The sequence below is a fragment of the Apteryx rowi genome, unplaced genomic scaffold, assembly GCF_003343035.1.
Source record: "Apteryx rowi isolate R43461 unplaced genomic scaffold, aptRow1 scaffold_183, whole genome shotgun sequence".
Taxonomy (NCBI): domain Eukaryota; kingdom Metazoa; phylum Chordata; class Aves; order Apterygiformes; family Apterygidae; genus Apteryx; species Apteryx rowi.
The window spans coordinates 1,596,351-1,614,256 of record NW_020448119.1 but is presented as its reverse complement, the minus strand read 5'-3'; the positions used below and the strand labels follow the sequence as shown (position 1 = coordinate 1,614,256).

Here is a 17,906-nt window from a genome sequence, read left to right as displayed (position 1 = left end):
GTATGCAAAAAAACTGTTGTGAGACATTATTGTTTCATGCCTGGCCTGAATTGCTTTTCAAGCTTAGAGATTACCGGATAAGGGTCCTTTCCCTAACATTTAAAAAGATTGCCAAATGTATTCCAGTAGCCCTCCCTATGATGGCAGGGAACCTATGCATATGGGTGGCATAGCAAAGGCATCATATACAAGGAGCAGCTTCTAGACTGGAGCAGGGCTCTGCAGTGACCCTCCCTTTCTCCCATTACCCTCAATCACAGGCACCCCTACGTTAACGAGGTAGCATTGTGGGTGGTAAGGTCAAAGCTCACTCTGAGCTCCAGGTCAATGCCTAGCAGGACGTCTAGGCTTTTTTTCAACAAATAGCTGAAAGGCAACCAATGTCCAGGACATAGGACTCAATTTCACAGATTCTTTTACATTTCTCAGGTCAAACCCTGCTCACAGCTGCACCAGTGAAATCCCACTAACATTCGAGGTTTTGCACACCCACAGCTGAGAGAAAAGTTAGGTTCATATTTTTCTTTTTATCCCTGACTGTGCTTTCTTTACTTTCAAGGAAAGTAAACATCAGAAAGTATACATCAGAATCAGCCCTTGACCAAATGAGATTGTCAGATATCTGGGTATACCCTTAGTGCTTGGAGATCTCTCAATAAGTGTCTGGACTCACCATATTACTATGATCTCCCCATACATAAGCAATCATCTTCTTCCTTGCTGTCAATTACTCACATGTACAAATTCAGGGAAAGGGTCTCCTTTTCCATAGGGAGCCTGCAGCTTGGCCGAGTTCGGGAGAGAAAAGGCAGTGACTGTGAGATAAGCCCGGGGATGGGGAGGGAGACTGCAGCTACACCTTCCTCTGCATCTGTTCCTGCAGGCTGAAGGGAGATTGCTTCTAAGATCCCATCATGTGTTTGCACTTGCCTTTGGGAAGTTTGCCACAGCTTATCTAAGGCAGTGGGGAGGTACAACCTGTGCAGCAGTGAGCCACCAGGGCTTGGGCCGAGCTGCCGCCCTTCAGAGATGCTCTCACGATACCAGAGGACTCCCTTTGCTTAGCCCACCCTGCTGCAGGCTCTGACAGGGCTGCAGCTACGGCTACGGGCTGCCAGGCGGCCTTTGACGTCTCCCCAGCACAGCGTGGGCCTGTTTTATCACAAATGGAAACGTGACTAAGTGCTGGGCTGCAGAAGTGTATGATATAGGATATTAGAAAATGGATGTCAGTGTTTCTGGTTAAGAGCTCTCAGGCTTCTGGGAATTGACTCTTCTCCCTAAAAGGGCTGTTTGTCTTCTGTGCCTTGTGTTCATGTCCCCTTTAGAAGGACGTGCTCTGGCCAATAATTCCCACTCCTGGCCCCAAAACAGTCTGGCCATTCAAGAAGCCATTCTGTGTCCTACAAACTTCTCCAACATGGATGTGGTACATTTGCTACTTTGCTTTTGGAATGAGAAATCTGTATAAGTGATCATTACTGATAAGAGAGAATTAGTGCAGAATGATGCTCCCAGACCCTTCCCCACCCAGCACATCTTGTAATCTGTGTTCCACCACCACCTACTAAATGAGCCAAATGGTGATCAAAGGCTGATTCGGGAGTGGGAAGGAGAAACTGAGGCAAGTCACCTTCACTACAGACTGTCTCTGCCAGCAGGCCTTAAACACAATGCTGAAAAAATTGCCAATTATTAGCACTAAGATGGATTTTCATCTTATACAGATGATGTTGACTTTCTGCTGATGAGCGTCCTGCCAGTTATTTTGCACCTGACCTTTTCAGGAGGGACAGAGCAATTTCCACAGGGAAAGGACGACTGCTGAGACTCTGCCCAATACCTCTAACTACTGGTACTGCAAACGAGGACAATGCTGAGCATTCCCTCACATCTTTCCACTCATTTCTGAGCCACAAACACAGATACGGGGAGCTTGGCGTGGGACACGCCTCTGCCAACATCTCCCAGGAGGAGTCAGGGAGCCTGAGGAGGCAGCTCTTCCTTTGTGGTTCCCTGAGGAGCGCAACATCCAGGTCGAGGTAAGGCTGACTGAATGTCAGTTTTTCAACTCTTGCACAAATTATTCTTGGAAGGGCAGAGATTTAATATTTCTCTGAGGACACTTAGCCCTTACAGGACCCTGCTGTCCGTACTCATAATAACAATGTTAAGAGAGAGTGGGAGCAAGTCTCTTCTAACACATCAGGACCTTTACTCCTCTCCCTGCAGCACTGAGCATGAAAGGATACATGAGCATGGTGGCCAGGAACTACACACCACTTGATGAGCCAAGGTGAGGGCTCCAGTTGCTTAAAAATTTCAGTTCCCTTGCTGGATGGGAAAATGCAATGCTTTTCTCCTGTTTCTTCTAGGAGAAACGGTGCTGTCAGAAGAAGATCCAGGCATTTCCTGACCTTGGTAAAGAGGATACAGTGAAAGTGCCTGCCCCTCCCTCCTTCCCACTCCCCTCCAGCACAACCGTCATTCCCAATCAGCCCAGCCATGTGGCTGTCAGGGCTGGGCAGAGGCTGGCAGAGATGTGACCCATCTTGCCCACACCTCGGGGCACCAGTGTGGAGGAACATGCAGCAAGAGGACATGAAGCAAGGCCAGGCCCGTGCTGTCCTGGCTTCCTCCCACCTTGGCTGGGTTTGGGCTTTGCTCCCACTCCCACCCCTGGGCAGAGCTTGATGCCCCGTCTCACCCTGCTGGGGTGGCAGCAGCCACGTTGTAGCCTTGCTGCTGGCTGACAGCAGCCCCCTGCGCTGCCTGCGCTGTCCCCACCTCTGCACCCACCACCACGGGCCCTGGCCAGCCCTCACTGTGCCTGTGGAGCCAGCCAAGGCTGAGGCCAACGCCGGGGCCTGCTCCTGCCCTCACCACGCCGGGTGACAGCTCTGTGTGCAAAGAAGCCCCCAGTGTGCACAGGGACCGCATGGCCCCTGTCCCGGGGCCCATGCTCCTCACCTGCCCGGCCCACCCCGGCCCACAGCTGCCAGCGAGCTCAGCGCTGCCCGGCAGCACAACTCCCTCTGCCCAGAGTGCGCTGCCTCCCCCAGGGAGGGCTTGTGGCCCCAAGGGCAGGGCCCTGCTGGTAGAAAGGCCACCAGAGCCTCCCTGCCCCCTCCACAGCAGCTGGCCAGGTGGACCCTGAGCTGGACAAAGTCATGGTGGCATCTCCCACCTGCCCTCTCCAGTGCTTTGGACACGTATTTTTAAATGTGTCTCCCGCAGGCTCAGGGATTTCACCAGATTTTCCCTGAATGCCTTATCACAAGCGGAAACATTTCTGCTGCTGAGCTGCAGGAAGTCTACCACATGGTGTGTCAGAACCAGGATGCCAGGGTGTGTGTTTAAGAGTGTGCTCGCTGCTGGGAATCAGCTCATCCCTCTGGAAGGGCTGTTCATTTGCCTTCCGCACCGTGTTTCTACCTTTCCTTCAGAAGCATGCTCCCCGGCCGGGGGTTTCACTCCTGGCCCTGAGGTGTGTCAGTCATGCAAGGAGCTGTTTTGCCATGCTGCGCCCCCGCCCCCCATCTCACCAGCCACCTTACGGTTTCGCTGTGGGTTATGGCCTTTGGGCTTCACTGGCCTGGTGCAAAGACAGAGCGCAAGGAGGAGATATCACAGGGAGAGCGGTCACGCGCAGGCTCCCTCTCCTTTCTGTGTCCCGATCGTGACTTCTGACCACGACTCTGCTCTGCGGTTTGTGAACACCTCTGGCCGCTCGGTTTTATAAAGAAGATGATAGTGAGGAGTGCCTCACAGGCCTGCGCTCGCCCAGGGCCGCGGCCCAGCTCGGGGGGGCACCCGGGGGGAGAGGGCCGGAGGAGCCCCCCAGGCTGAGCCGGAGGAGGCAGCGCTTGGTGCGGGAGAGCCGCTCCGGGCCAGGCAGCCGCAGAGCCGCGCTCCAGGCCACGCAGTTCCGCCGGCAGAGACGCCGCGGCGGGCAGCGAGCGGGCCGGGGCCGGGGGGAGGTAGCCGCAAGTCCCGCCCCGGCGGGGCGGTGCCAGCAGCTCTCCGTGCCCGGGCGCCCGCCCCGGGGCGGAAGCGGCGGCGGGGCTATGTGGCGGGTCGCTGCCCGCTCCCTGCGCCGCACCGGCGCCTGGCGCTGGCAGAAGCGGCTCCCCCGGCCCGGCCCCGGCTCGCTGTGCTGCAGCCCCATGCAGACCCCCGGAGCGGTGGCCGCCCGCGGCCTGTCCTCCACGGCCCCCACCGTCCGCTTCTCGCCGGCTGCCCGCAGCCTCTTCGACGAGCCGCTGGCCATCGCCGTGCAGGGCCTCAGCCCGCGGCAGCAGGTCACGCTGCGGACATCCTTGCAGGACGAGACGGGCGAGCTCTTCGAGGCCTGCGCCCGGTACCAGGTGGAGGACGACGGGGAGCTGGACCTCGCCCGCTGCCCCGCGCTGCCGGGGGGCAGCTTCTCCGGCCTGGAGCCCATGGGGCTGCTCTGGGCTCTGCAGCCCCAGAAGCCCTTCTGGCGGCTGGTGAAGCGGGACGTGCGGACCCCACTGCGCCTGCTGCTGGAGGTGTTTGAGGGCCACGGGCCTCCGCCCGGGCGGCTCCTGGCGCAGGCTGAGCACGAGCGGGTGTTCCTGCGGGACGGGGTGCAGAGAGTCCCGGTGCGAGAGGGGAGGATCCGGGCGACGCTTTTCCTGCCTCCCGGTGAGTGCCAGCCGTGGCTGTGCTGCCCTTTTGCGGCGCCGGGCTCCTGCCCCATGGGCGCCGCCGCCTGCCACGGCCCCAGGCCCGGGCCTGCGCTCCCCGGGCACCCGGTACTGCTTGGTCGGGCCGCACCTCCTCGTACGGCTTCGCCGCTGCAGAGGGGAGCTCGGCTCCGTCCTCTCTGCAGGCACCTTTCACGGGGCTGGGAGCCATTCAGTGCTCTTAACCCTGCCGGGAGGCCGCCTGCCCCCCGGACCCTGAGCCTCGCCAGAGCCCTCCCCGGTTTCGGTGCTTCCCCAGAGCCAGGAGCTGGCACTGGGCACTGGCCCCATCAATAACCCCTTCGGTCTGCTGGCCACCCTCCTCTGCATGCCGCCCAGCGTCTGGGTTCGCCTCGYTGGCTTGTGTTCAGCCTGGTGTCCAGCCTAAGGCCAAGGCCCTTTCAGCAGGGCTGCTACTCAGGCTGTTGCTTCCCAGGGCGGGAGGCTATTCTGCCCCCAGTGAATAACTTCACGCTTCTCCGTGTTGAACTTTGTGACGTATTTGTTGGCCCAGTCCTAAGTTCATCAGGGTCCCTCTGGACTGAAGCTCTGACATTCGTTGTGTCAGTGCTCTCTCGAATTTAGTCTCATCTGCAAATTTGCTGAGGATGCCCCTTGTGCCACCATCCAGGCTGTTGATAAAGGTGTTAAGCAGTACGTACCTCAGTAACAACCCCAGAGGTAATCTGCTTGCTCCTGGCTGCCGGCTGAACATCAAACCGTTGGTCACTACCCTTTGAGTTTCCAAATGGGAGTAGCGTGGGAGATGGTGTCAGATGTCTTTGAGTCACCTTTCCCCTTCTTCACTGTTTTCCAGGGGAGTCAGCTAGTAATTCCCTGAATAAGTTGAAGTTTGCCCTCCTAAAGTCTAGAGTCCTAACTCTGCTGCTTCTCTTTCCAGCCTTCTCCCTCATGGCCTCCTCCTTTCCATACTTCCTTATTAGTTTACAGCTCTTCCTCTCAATTCTAGACTTCAGTCCCTGCCCCCCGATGAACCTAATTTAAAGCTTCCCTCACCAGGTTAGCAAGCCTGGTTGCAAATATTTTCTTCCCACTTAGTGCCAGAATAAACTGGCCATAGGATGTTTACACTGAAACTGAGAAGCTGGAACCATCAGAAGATGAGATTTTTGGATCAGTTTGTTGCGGGATGCAATGGGGAGAAACCTACTGGGTGTTTTTGAAGGGAGCCTGATACATTTTCATGATGATGTAGATAGCTAGATATGACTGCCAAGGGATCCCTTCTCTTCAAGCCATATGTTCCCTGATGTTAACTAAAACATTAGCTGGCTTGCTATTTTGTGCTGTCTTATTTAATTTTGAAGCAATTCAGCCATTTATTGAAAACTGACACAGAAATTAGGACCCTTAGTTCCAGTTCTGTTACTGCTGTTTGTTTTTCTCTTTTAAAAAGAGATATATTCCCAGACCTGTGAATTTGGGATATAAATGAAAAATTATGAATTAATGTGTTATGTGGTCTCTTTCAGGAAATGGCCCTTTTCCAGGAATAATTGATATATATGGAACAGGAGGGGGGCTCCCTGAATACAGGGCATGCCTGCTGGCCAGCTATGGCTTTGCTGTGCTGGCTCTGGCTTACTACGGCTATGAAGATCTCCCCAAAGATATGAAGGAATTCCACCTGGAATATTTTGAAGAAGCCATAAACTATATGTTGCAACACAGACAGGTCAGTTTGTTCATTGACATCCTCTCACCACAGGGAACTCTCATTAATCAGGTCCTGTCAGACTGCAGATGGGGCAGAGCTGCTGTACTTAAAATAGCATCTCTGTTCAAGCTGTCTTAAATAATTTGTTTCGTATCTTATACTCCCATTATARTGGTTCTCTAGCAGTTATTCCAATTCTTCCTTTGAACTGGCTGGGTAATAGAGTAACACCTGGGTCATATATTGGTAATTTCTGCTCCATTCAACCCTGTGTCCTCACTGGGGAACCAGTTACCTCAGGGCTTATCAAACTTCTGATGGGATTTTTGGGTTTATGCTTTGTAGAATGCCCTTGAGAGCTAATGCCCTTCTCAGCCATGTAACACATGATAAGCCTCTGTGATCCATGGCTCAAGGAAGTCCACCAGTGCGCATTTCTTGCTGTATATTGGATAGGCTGTTATAGTCGGTCCAAAAGTTGGTATTTGGGGAATGTGGTTTCTAGTAGCTGGTTGTGAGCTCAGGGGCCTTCTAAGTCTGCACCTTTTGTAAGAGAGCCCTGCTGTGTTCTGCATCTGCTTCCAAATAGCTGTGCATGACAATAACTAGGGCTGTACAAGGAGAGCTCACCTTTAAACTAAATACCATCCCCAACCTCAGAAAGATGAGCATTTTAAGGCTTTCGTTGCCCTTCAGTCACCTAAGCCCTAACTTCTGGTGCTACCCTTCTGTCCAAAAACTCCTGAAAATTGCCTTTTTTACTCTCTTTTTTTTCTTTCTGCGAACAGCACCCCAGCCTCCCATTAACGCTTCCATTAATACCCCCCACCATGTTCTTTACATGTTGCAAAGTTGCAGCCATATTTTATACTTTCCCTCTTTCCATGCTTCAGAGTCAGTGGGTTTGGAGCCTATTATGCTGATGGTAAGTATCAAAGGTATGAAATTTTGGTGCTATCTCGGAGCCTCTTATCCCGAGGCTCTTTGGATATTGGAGTAATTCACTTCTTCCAGTGTTCTTAGAGGATTTCAGCCACCTGTAAAATCATTTAGCTTTACTACTCTGGTTAAGTTGCCTGTGGAAAAGAAAAAGAAGCTAACCTAGTCTATATTAACTCTGTAGGGTCTTACAAATGGCTTGAAAGAGGTTTTTAATAGGTTAATTTTTTTAAGATACATTTTAATGAGTAAGCTACCTCAAAATACTTCCTTTTCAGTGTGAGTAAGACACCAAGCATAATGAAGAAACAAGAGAGAGGTGATAGAGTCCTGCCACCCCGTGTTAGGGTGCTACCCTATGTCTCCTCCTAATAGGAGAATCAACAACAGTGTTTGAATATAAGAAATACCTTAGGATAACTAAATGACAGTGTCATAATCATTACTGATTTTGAACATTTTCCACTGAAAGAAAGCATTTGAAGAAGAGGCCTCCCCTCTCCCTTCCCTCTGCTTTCCCAAGCTGCCTTATGAGCAAAGTGAATCTGGAGCTACTGGTCTGCCTGGCTTTTTGCAAACAGAGCTGTGCTCTCTGCATATGCTTCAGCACGGAGCCTGGTGGTTTTGTTAGGATGTTGCTGCAGTCTCAGCAGGGCTTGTGATCATAAACCAAGCCCAGAGCTGTGCCAGGGTCCCCTCCAATGCAGACCCTGCACTTAGGACGTTAGGGGCCTATACCTGCAGTCAGGACAGAGGCTGCTGTTAACACAGCAACGCTTTAAATGGTTCATTGCTTGTGGTTTCTCTTTCTCTCCCCTCCAGGTTAAAGGTCCAGGAATTGGGTTGCTTGGGATCTCCAAAGGGGGCGACCTGTGCCTCTCCATGGCCTCCTTCCTAAAGGGCATCACTGCCACCGCCCTCATCAACGGCTCAGTGGCAAACGTGGGCGCTGTGCTGCGCTACAAGGATGTCACCATTCCACCCCTCGGCATCAATGCAAGCCGCGTCAAGTTCAACGAGTCCGGGGTTGCGGATATCATCGACGTCCTGAACAACCCGTTAGAGGGGCCTGACCGCCGGAGCTTTATCCCCCTGGAGAAGGCCGAGTGTCGCTTCTTGTTCATTGTTGGCCAGGATGATCGCAACTGGAAAAGCGAATTCTTTGCGGTTGAGGGGAGCAAACGTTTGCAAGCTCATGGGAAGGCAAAGCCTGAGATAATCTGTTACCCTGGGGCAGGGCACTATATCGAACCCCCCTTTTTCCCAATGTGTGCAGCCTCGATGCACCTGCTAGTCGGCAGGCCAGTGGTGTGGGGAGGGGAGCCCAAGGCGCACTGTGAGGCACAGGTGGATGCTTGGCAGCAGATCCGAGCCTTTTTCCACAAACACCTCGCTGGCACGCTGTCAGGGATCTCCAATAAGCTGTGATGTGCATTAGGTTATTTTACAGATGAAGGTGCTGGTGTTTCACGTTTGTTTTGTTCATTGACTCCGAATGAGAGCAAAGAATAGCTGTGAATAAGCTGTTGGGTTTCTCCGGAGGCGGACGTGCATGGGGTCATGCTGGTGGTGCCGCGTGTCCCAGAGCAGGCCCGCGGCACTGCCCGCTGCGCAGCCACTCCGCCCGGAGCCCCACTCTGGAGCTGGGCTGCGGAGCTGGCACCGCAGCTCCTCGGCAGGCGCGAAGGGGGCAGCGAGGCCGTGACGGCAGCGTCGTCACGTCCCTGCTGCCCCACGCTGCGAGGGGCTCCCAGCTTAATTTCTGCCCCTGCCCTCTCGCCCACTCCCTGGGGACCTGCTGGGCTGGTTTTGAGTAACGTTTTCCACCCAAATACTTGTTTGAAAGAGAAAGCACTGGATGTTGCTAGTGAGGTGAATTTGCCCTGTTGACTAAAAAATGTACAAATTTGTGCCTTGCTAATCCAAGCCGAGCGGGTGTAGCTGATCAACGTGGCTCATGTCTTATGTGAATTACGTTAGGCGCATTTATGCATTCTGTGGGCACTGTTTGGGGTTTACTTTTTTAATGGATCAATATGAGATGTTAACCGTTACGAGGCGAGCCGCGCCGGCGGCGGTTGGGGGGCGGGGCCGGGGAGGGCGGTTGGGGGGCGGTGGCTCTGCTCTCGATTGAGGCTGCCTGGGGGGCAGGAGGCCGCACCGCCCGTTGTGGCCGTTGGGGCGGGGGGTCGCGCTCGCCTCCTCGCCGCCATGTGGAGAGCCACTGCCGCCGCCGCCGCCGCCCCGGTGCGGGCCCTGTGCCGTGCCCCGCTGCTGCCGCCGCCACCCCCGCGGCGGCGGGCCGTGAGCGTGGCGGTGTCGCCGGCCGCTGGCCTGGCGGACGAGCGCGTGGAGACGCGGGTGGCGGGGCTGGGCCCGGGGCAGCCGGTGACGCTGCGGGCGGTGGCGGCGGACGAGCGCGGCTGCCTCTTCCAGTCGTGCGCGCACTACCGGGCCGACGGCCGCGGCGAGCTGCACCTGGGCACGGACGCCTCGCACGGCGGCGACTACACCGGCGTGGAGCCCATGGGGCTCTTCTGGAGCCTCGCCCCCGCCGGCATGGAGCGGCCTTACCAGCGGCTCCTGCCCCGCAGCACCGGCACCCCCATGAAGGTGGAGATGCTGGTGCACCAGGGCCACAGCCGGCCCGACGCCATGCCCGGTCCGGTGATGGCCAAGGCCGAGGTGGAGCGGTGGTTCACGGCGCCCGGCGTGCGGCGGATCCGGCTCAAGGAGGGAGGCGTGCGGGGCTCCCTCTTCCTGCCGCCCGGTGAGTGCCCCGGCCCGGGCCTCCCTGTGCGGCACCCAGCGGGGTTGGGCGTTCTTCCCGCCGGTCGGTCCCTAAGGAGGCCCGTGGAGGGCTGCCTTGCTGCAGCAGCGGGCCGCGGCTTCGTGGGACAGGCAGCAGCTACATGAGAACAGGCGTTGTTGCATTTACCACATCGCTGCTCCCTGTCTAGGGCTTTCAGCCAATTGTTCTGGGCTGCGAGAATAATTTGTATTCAGCAAAGCTGATACGCTGTCCTTATAGGAGCTTGTGGAAAAATCTCCCACAGATTTTACCTGGAGTGGGACCGACTTTAGAAGGCGTTTTTCCTCCCTGTGAAACACATGCCAATAAACAGAGTAGTGGAAGGAGGTTATAGAAAACATAAGTCTGCCACCATCTCTCTGTTATACTAGAGCCAAAGCTAAGTTAACAGTTTTGTTACTGTGGTTTCTTGGTGGTTTTATAAATACAAAATAGATTTCTGGGGAAGTTCTGCCTGTGGCACCTGCGGGATGGCTGTGCTTTATGAAGTGCGATATTCTGATGGACAGCTACTGTTGCTGGGGAATGAAACCTTACACTGTGTCATGGTGTTTGAACATTCAAGCCATGATTTAAACTTCTGAGTGTTATCCTACTAGAACTGTCCTTATATTGTCTCTTATTTATAATGACTTGGTTCAGCAAAACACATAAGCACCACTAGTTTTTATGGATCTAAGTCTTTCCAGTGAATGGTTTCCAAACCAATAATCTTTTTATCCATTTAGACATGGATCCAAAGTCCACTGAAGAAAAAAACAATTGAGATTGAACTTTGTGTTTTGGATGAAAAGTTTAGTCAGCATTCTGGGTTCTCCAACACTGAGACCCCGTTGTTGTGATAAATCCTGCCTTAGAGAATGAGCTGAGTTTCTGCTAAGCTCAGTGGGAATCCAGAGATCTGCAACCTGGAGCTGCATTTGTCCCTTTAGAAAGTCCAGTGTTGTAATAGTAGTGTGGAAAAGTCTGGAATCGTTGCTTAAATGACGTTAAAATTCTTCTCAGTGGAGTATCCAGTTACAACATTACCACCATACTTTGCGTGCTTTAGGGAGGGAAAAATGTTAATATTGTTAAGATAGGATTCTCAGAGGTGAACTGACCTTACTCATGTCATCTCACTTTGACTAGCTTAAATTATGTTTGCAATATGTCTGAAATGAGAAACTTCTTTTATAAGAGTTCCATTTTATTTATTTGTTTATTTTTAAGCAGTAGTAAAGATGTCTAGCTCCATTTATCCTGCTTCTTATTGTACTATGCAAAAACTGCACACTTGGACATGAGTAGGCACTCAGGAAGGCAGTCTGGGATCCTTGTATAAGTTAAAGGTTGTCTTCATGAGAGATAAAAAAACATTTTTGTTTGACTGTATTCTGATATATTTTTGCTAAAGAATTTTCTATGTAGGCATGATAAATAAGTGAATACCTTTCTTTTCTAGCCATCTAGGCTGACTATTGTTAACTAAACGTTTCTCTTGATCATGGCATCATGATAAGAAATGTATTCAGACTGATTTTCTTCCCAGCAGAATATTAAACTCCTGAGGAAAAAATTTAGAACTGAAAGAAAAAGAAAAAAAAAAATYGCCATATTTCAGTGCTTTTCTGACCTCCTAATATTCTAAGTTATGAGGTTTCCATCATCTAGTGTGTCTTGTCCTAAACTTTGTTTTCTCAAGTACCTTGAAATGTCAGAGGTCTTTTCTTTAATTGTTGCACATAGGTAACTTAGGAGTGTTAATGCACTTCTGCACAAGTAGATCTCTTTTCTGCTAGATAGTTGTGGTGATCTGGATCTGAATGAGTCAGTGGTGACATCTGGTGGCCAGTCAAAAAAAGGACAAAAAATTGGGGTCTTTATAGTTGTAAGGATATCCAACCCTTTAGCTCAAAGTCTGCTACCATGGCAGACAGTAATATCACAAGAAGACTTTGGCTGCGAAAGCATGTCCACTTAAAGTTGTGGTTTTGAATATTTCTGCAGTTCAGTGGGACTGTTCATATACATGTATATGTGTGTGTATATCTGTGTATCTGTCAGCCACACACACATTCACACAACCACACACACGCACACACACACACACACACACACACACACACACACAGAGAACACTCAGTTTTACCCTCTGTCTCTTCACACTTGCAATAGCAGTTCTGCTGCCAACTGTTGCAGTGCTGATGCTGAGACAGAGCTAGTAAGTGTAGCTAATTTCACCCAGGTGTCTCTTTGCTATGTTTTTCTCAATGCACTTTTTTTTCCAGAGTTTGTGCAAGTCTTGTAGAATTTATTTCTATAGGCTCAATGCAATTGCCTATATAGTAATGTGCTTGCACTTTGCTAATTAAAGTATGACTTGTTTGTGGGGAAAACATCTGATTTAGAGTATGATTGTTTGCAGGATGGGAAGTTAAGATTATTGAAAAATACATTTAAAACGGTTAAAAAATATTTGTTAACTGTTTACATATTTTACAGGAAGGTAAGGAACTATTYCTGGTTTGAAATAGCTAGAGTAGGTTACAGCACTAATTCTGTATTCTCCACTGTAGAAGTGGAAAAGTAATAAGCAGTAATAGAAAGTGTATTATGCCTGCTGTATTTTCCTCTTCACTTTTCATTAGATACTTTGTAGTGTCCTGTTTGATAACTTATTGTCTTCTCTACCTCTTTATTTAATATAGGAGATGGCCCCTTTCCAGGAGTGATTGACATGTACGGTGATGAAGGGGGTTTAATTGAATTTAGATCCAGCCTTCTGGCCACCCATGGTTTTGCTGCTCTTTCTCTGCCTTACTTTGACTTTGAAGATCTGCCTAAGGTCATGAAAGAATTCAAACTCGAGTACTTTGAGGACGCAGCTAGATTTCTACAGCGTCACCCGAAGGTGAGTGTAATGCGAGGTTTCTCCAGACAAGGAACTGGAGAGGATTCAGCAGCCATGCCCCAGTAGCATCAGTGATTTCCTTGGAGTGTCAGTTTCTCTTGAGCAGGTTTTGGCTCAGTAATGGAAAAAGCATAGGTTTTACACAGGTGACTATGCTTATGACTGCAGAGAGTGAATTTCTTTCTTCCAGCACACTGGCCATTAAAAAATGGGCAAAACTGGCCATTAAATAAACTTATGCTGGAAGCTAGAAGATTCCTGATCATTAGAACAGTGAAGTGCTGGAACAGCCTCTGAACAGGAGCAATGGTGATAAAGATATACTACTTTAAAAATGGAAAGTAATTAGCTTGTGAAAGGATGGTAGAAAACTGCTTAATAATCAGCAAGGGAATGTATTTGATGACTTAGGAAGTTACTTTCGGTTTTACTTTCCAGACTGGAAAAGGACAAGACTAAATAATACTCACCTAATTCTCACATGTCATTTGCAAGATTACTTTACTTGCCTGAGATGTATATAGCAATAGACTGTACTTGAATTTCCTGCTACCTGTTCTGGAAAAAAGAGAAAGTATTTGGATCAAAATATGCAGTTGGGACTAGGTGAGGTCCAAGCGATTGTATCTTCTGTGCCTAGCATAAATACTGTGTTTTTGTTATTTTAACGGATTTAACATCTGTTGTCCCTGAAAAATAAGACACTTAGAGGAAGGAGCCTGGCTCCAGGCTGTAGCCTTCCAACTGGTAAYGTCAATGATTTATGTAACCTTTTCTGTATAACACAACTCCAGAGGCATTTAATGGCTAATCCTATTATAATGCATACTTCCTGTATTCCTTTCTTCCTCTGTTCCCCTCCCCCACCGCCTTATCTGAAGGTGAAGGGGCCAGGAGTTGGAGTGATTGGGACTGGGAAAGGGGCAGAATTAGCACTCTCCATGATCACCTTCCTGCCAGAAGTAGTGGCTGCTGTCTGTATCTCCGGCTGTAGTTCGAACACAGTTGCAGACCTCCATTATGGTGAGATGACTCTGCCTGGGCTGCGTTTTGATATGGATAAGGTCAGTGTTTCTGACGCTGGTGTATTTGACACTTTTGAAGCTCTGGATGACCCAATGAATCCTGCTAATTCTCCTTGCACAATCCCCATAGAAAAAGCTGAAGGTCACTTTCTCTTAGTGGTAGGAGAAGATGATCGTATGTGGAAGAGCTCCTTATATGCTGAGCTGGCAATTGGGCGTCTGCGCCAGCATGGGAAAGAAAACTTTGAGCTCTTGAGTTACCCAGGAGCAGGCCACCGAATCGATCCTCCTTCTACTCCATTCTGTCAGGTAGCTGTGGATCGTGTTCTGGGGGTACCTGTCCTGGGGGGTGGAGAGAGCAAAGCACATGCCCATGCACAGGAACACTCCTGGGGAAAGATTCAGGAGTTTCTGCACTTGCATTTGGGATGAACACTTCAGTACCTAAAAGCTRCTGCTGAGTTGCAGAGGACTGAGCTTGAGCCACCAAAATGACTAGAGAATTGGAGGGACTGACTGAGAAAAGGTCTGAAATATGAAATAACCAAATGACAGCTCAGCTACGTGCATAAATCCAAACACAAGGGGATTTGTCTGGATTAGTCTAAGTTACTGTAACTAGGCATCCTCAGGAGAAGTGAAACAATGATAATAAATAGGCTGCATTTTAGTACAAATTTGCCAGCCTGAATTGGTCTTGGTATAAAGAAACAAGTGTCTGAAGAGAGCGGTAGGTACTTTCTTGCCTGCAGTATTTATGACTTAAAGAACTTAGCAAGCCATTCTGCACTGTCAGAAATGGCAGACTGGTTCCCACATGGGGAAATGATGGCAACCTATGGATGATAAACTTTGACATCAAAATGAAAAATGATTCTGGCTTTGGGTCTGAATCAAGCTACTTCAGCCCAGAAGTCTCCAATTTACAGCCATATATATTTTGGAAATGTCTTCTATCTCTGTGAAGCCAGGAGTATCTATTTGTAATGAGTCTTTTGTACCTTCACCTTAGACAGTGGTCTTCTGCCAACATAGTCAATGCTTCTTTCCAACAAAAAACTACCTATAGAGTGAGAAAATGAAGAGTACTTTTACTGTCATCTAGGGAGAATGGCAGTGCCAGCACTACCTTGTACTAGTGATGTAATCAGCAGGGACTCATCTGTTCCTATCATGTCTTGGACTGGCAGTTGACATTCAGGGTATTAAAGTTCTGCTGGGTAGCGTGGTTAAATACAGTTATGTGAAACTCTTACTTCTCTCTTCATTGCTTTCCTTAAAATAGTAACACCTGCCACTAAATTTTGGATTAGTTACTTGTGGAACTCTCTGGTAATGATGTCAGCAGATGCTGACAGCTGTTTCTAGGGAGGAGGCCAAGTTGAGAAACAGAAAACCTGGCCAACAGAAGATTGCAAGACTGACTAAAAAGCTGAAATATGGCAATGATTAACTTAAAATCATAATATTAAAAAAAAAAAGCTAAGGTTATCTTTCCCATGGCTGCCGGGGATTGTTTTTCATCCAAATTAATTTTTAGTTAGTGCCTTATTTCTCCCACCATTTGGGTAGAAAGAAACAACTTCTTCCAAAATGACTTGATTTCTTGAGAGGGTCCTGCTGAAGTGGTGCCAGTGCTGGAGGCCTGTTTAATAAGGTCCTGTGTCGATACAGTTCTCCTTCCAGGGTCATTTTTTTTCCAGACCATTTTGAGGGCTTTCCAGGAAGTTACAAACCCTTCATTTATGGTACTGAATTTTGGTTTGCTCTGAGGGATCTTTTCTCTCCAATTAACTGTCATTATGCTTGTGCTCAGGTCTCATTAGCTTTGTTCTGCAACTCAATACTACTCCTTATCATTTGAGTGCAAGTCGTGTTCTCCATATACACCATCACTTCCAATTGAACAGTTTAGCTATTCACTTCTTACGAGATAAACTCTACCATACTCACTCCACTCAAAATGTCTTCACGGCTAGCCTTTCTAAACTTTTTAACTGAAGTGGCCTTGCCAGGGTCATTTCTGGTGTTTGAATCTGCACTAAAACTGGCTGCCTACGAGTCCAGGTTGGCAGCCTGCTGTGATGTGCGTATTGGTGTTGCCCATGCTTCGTACCCTGCCTTTTTGCCAAAGCCACTCCAGGTCATAACCGTAGAAGAAAGCATTGTCCAAAGGTTTCCTTTTGCACTGTCTGCCCTCCTCATGTGGATCTCCAGCAGTCAGAGCTAACTGTGCAATTGGCTTTAGTTGAACAGTGCCTCCTCTAACCCCATTTTGTTACCCTCCTGGTACTGATACCCATGTCTCTACACTGCAGTCCTCCACAGAATATCCAGTGCCATGCAAGATCACAAGCTGGAGTTTCAGGAAGCAAATGTTACGTTGTAATTAGAACAAAACCCAGGTAGCTTAAAAATCTCCAAATTTATTTCTAAAGCACAAACCTTTAAAAGAATTCTTACTAGCTATTAACAGGTATATACAATTTAAAAGAGAAGTAACACCTCCTTTGTTAAAAGGCAAGGCTCTGTAAGAATTCAGCATGTTTTTTGTTTCTGAATAATTCGTTTGGAAAGCTGAGCAATATGTTTTTTAAACAAAGAAGGGAAGAAAAATAAAAAGAACATAACTTTATTGTGGAAATACCTTTAGGAGCAGGGCAGGATACTCATGGCCAAAATTATTCACAAAATGGTCTGTAGAAAAGTGGCCTGCTTTTGCACTGATGTTTTGTATACTTACAATGCTACTTGGAGACCAAAGATGCATCTTAGACACTATGTAGATAATATATTTATTTCCTGAATGGGGAGTACCAGAAATATTTATAGTATGTGTTAAAATGAGTGACTGTGGCCTTAAAGCCATATTATTTACACTGTTTCACATACTTTACATGGCAAAACTCCCACAGCATTTTATTGAGAATATTGCTTGGATGGATGGCTTAGCTTTATTAGCTAAATTTGGGGCTATCTCATGATGGAGGCAAAATTAGGCTTGGGGTTCCAGAAACACCCGCTGACTTAAGGATGACCAGTGCTGCAGTCTGAAAAAGCTATGGCTCATCTGCTCCTTGCAGAGAGCAGCAGGCAAAGTCTGGGTGACTCTAACAGCACCGGGTTGTGTTATCCACTAAATGTTATCAGCCAAAAGCTGACACTTGGGCCAGCTGTAGTAAGTAGACCATGTTACGAATCATACCTTACTGGATCAAGTTACTGCTCAATGTATGGTTTGTATTACAGGATCATTTTGTGCAGACACTATTTGTAATTTGCAAATTAACTTTTTTCACTGATTGACTTAAATAAAATGTATATAATGATGCTAGGATGGTGTGGCATGTTTTTTTATTATTATTGCTGCAGGCAGCCGGGTGGGGGAAGGAGGTGTGAAGCTCTCTGTCCTTAACCCTCTCGCTCACCCGCTTGTGCGGAAAGACTTCAAAGTGAGGCAGTTACCAGTGAGGAGTCCCGGGCGGGCGCGGGACGGGGCGGCGGCCGAGCTCCAGCGGCCACGGCCATCAGCTGACACCGTGCAGGACGACCACGCCCCCCTCCGGCGTGTCCCACAATGCGTCGCGGATCGCCCCGTACGCAACTTCCGGGAGGGGGACTTTCTCTGGCGGTGCATCTCTATGGTCGCCAGGTGTGGTTGCCTTCGTGCTAGCCCCTCCCACCTAGAAGAGCCGCCGGCGCTGCGCATGCGCGGGAGGCCGCCGTGCCATAGCAACCGGAGCGTTAACGGTAGCAACGGCAATGGTGGGTCCGTTCAGTGCCGGCGCGGGCAGGCGGGCGCCTGGCGGGGAGGGCGCTGGCCCGCAGGGTGGCGGCCTGCCTGGCGGCG

General features: G+C 49.6%; 2 protein-coding genes across 11 annotated transcripts in view; both read left to right on the top strand.

The window, feature by feature from the left end:
* Nucleotides 1–4,067: 4,067 nt before the first annotated feature.
* On the top strand, nucleotides 4,068–9,297 carry LOC112964045 (acyl-coenzyme A thioesterase 1-like). Its single transcript, XM_026061664.1, has 3 exons — nucleotides 4,068–4,668; nucleotides 6,203–6,405; nucleotides 8,149–9,297. The coding sequence occupies exons 1-3, from the start codon at nucleotides 4,068–4,070 to the stop codon at nucleotides 8,752–8,754; spliced, it is 1,410 nt and encodes a 469-aa protein (XP_025917449.1). The 3' UTR covers nucleotides 8,755–9,297.
* Nucleotides 9,298–9,537: 240 nt separating this feature from the next.
* The window catches only part of LOC112964043 (dynein light chain 1, axonemal-like), a 26,658-nt gene continuing 18,289 nt past the window's right edge, over nucleotides 9,538–17,906 (top strand). For 7 of the 10 annotated variants that reach the window (XR_003252819.1, XR_003252820.1, XM_026061658.1 and 4 more), the window contains exons 1-3: nucleotides 9,750–10,096; nucleotides 12,829–13,031; nucleotides 13,913–14,095. Coding sequence is in view for 8 of the 10 variants with exons in the window: in XM_026061658.1 (XP_025917443.1) it covers nucleotides 9,853–10,096; nucleotides 12,829–13,031; nucleotides 13,913–14,095 (630 nt within the window). In the remaining 2 variants the exon portion in view is untranslated. Of the gene's footprint in view, nucleotides 10,097–12,828; nucleotides 13,032–13,469; nucleotides 17,392–17,457; nucleotides 17,822–17,906 lie in introns of those variants that run through there. The other 3 variants (XM_026061652.1, XM_026061659.1, XM_026061660.1) reach the window with 3 other exon arrangements.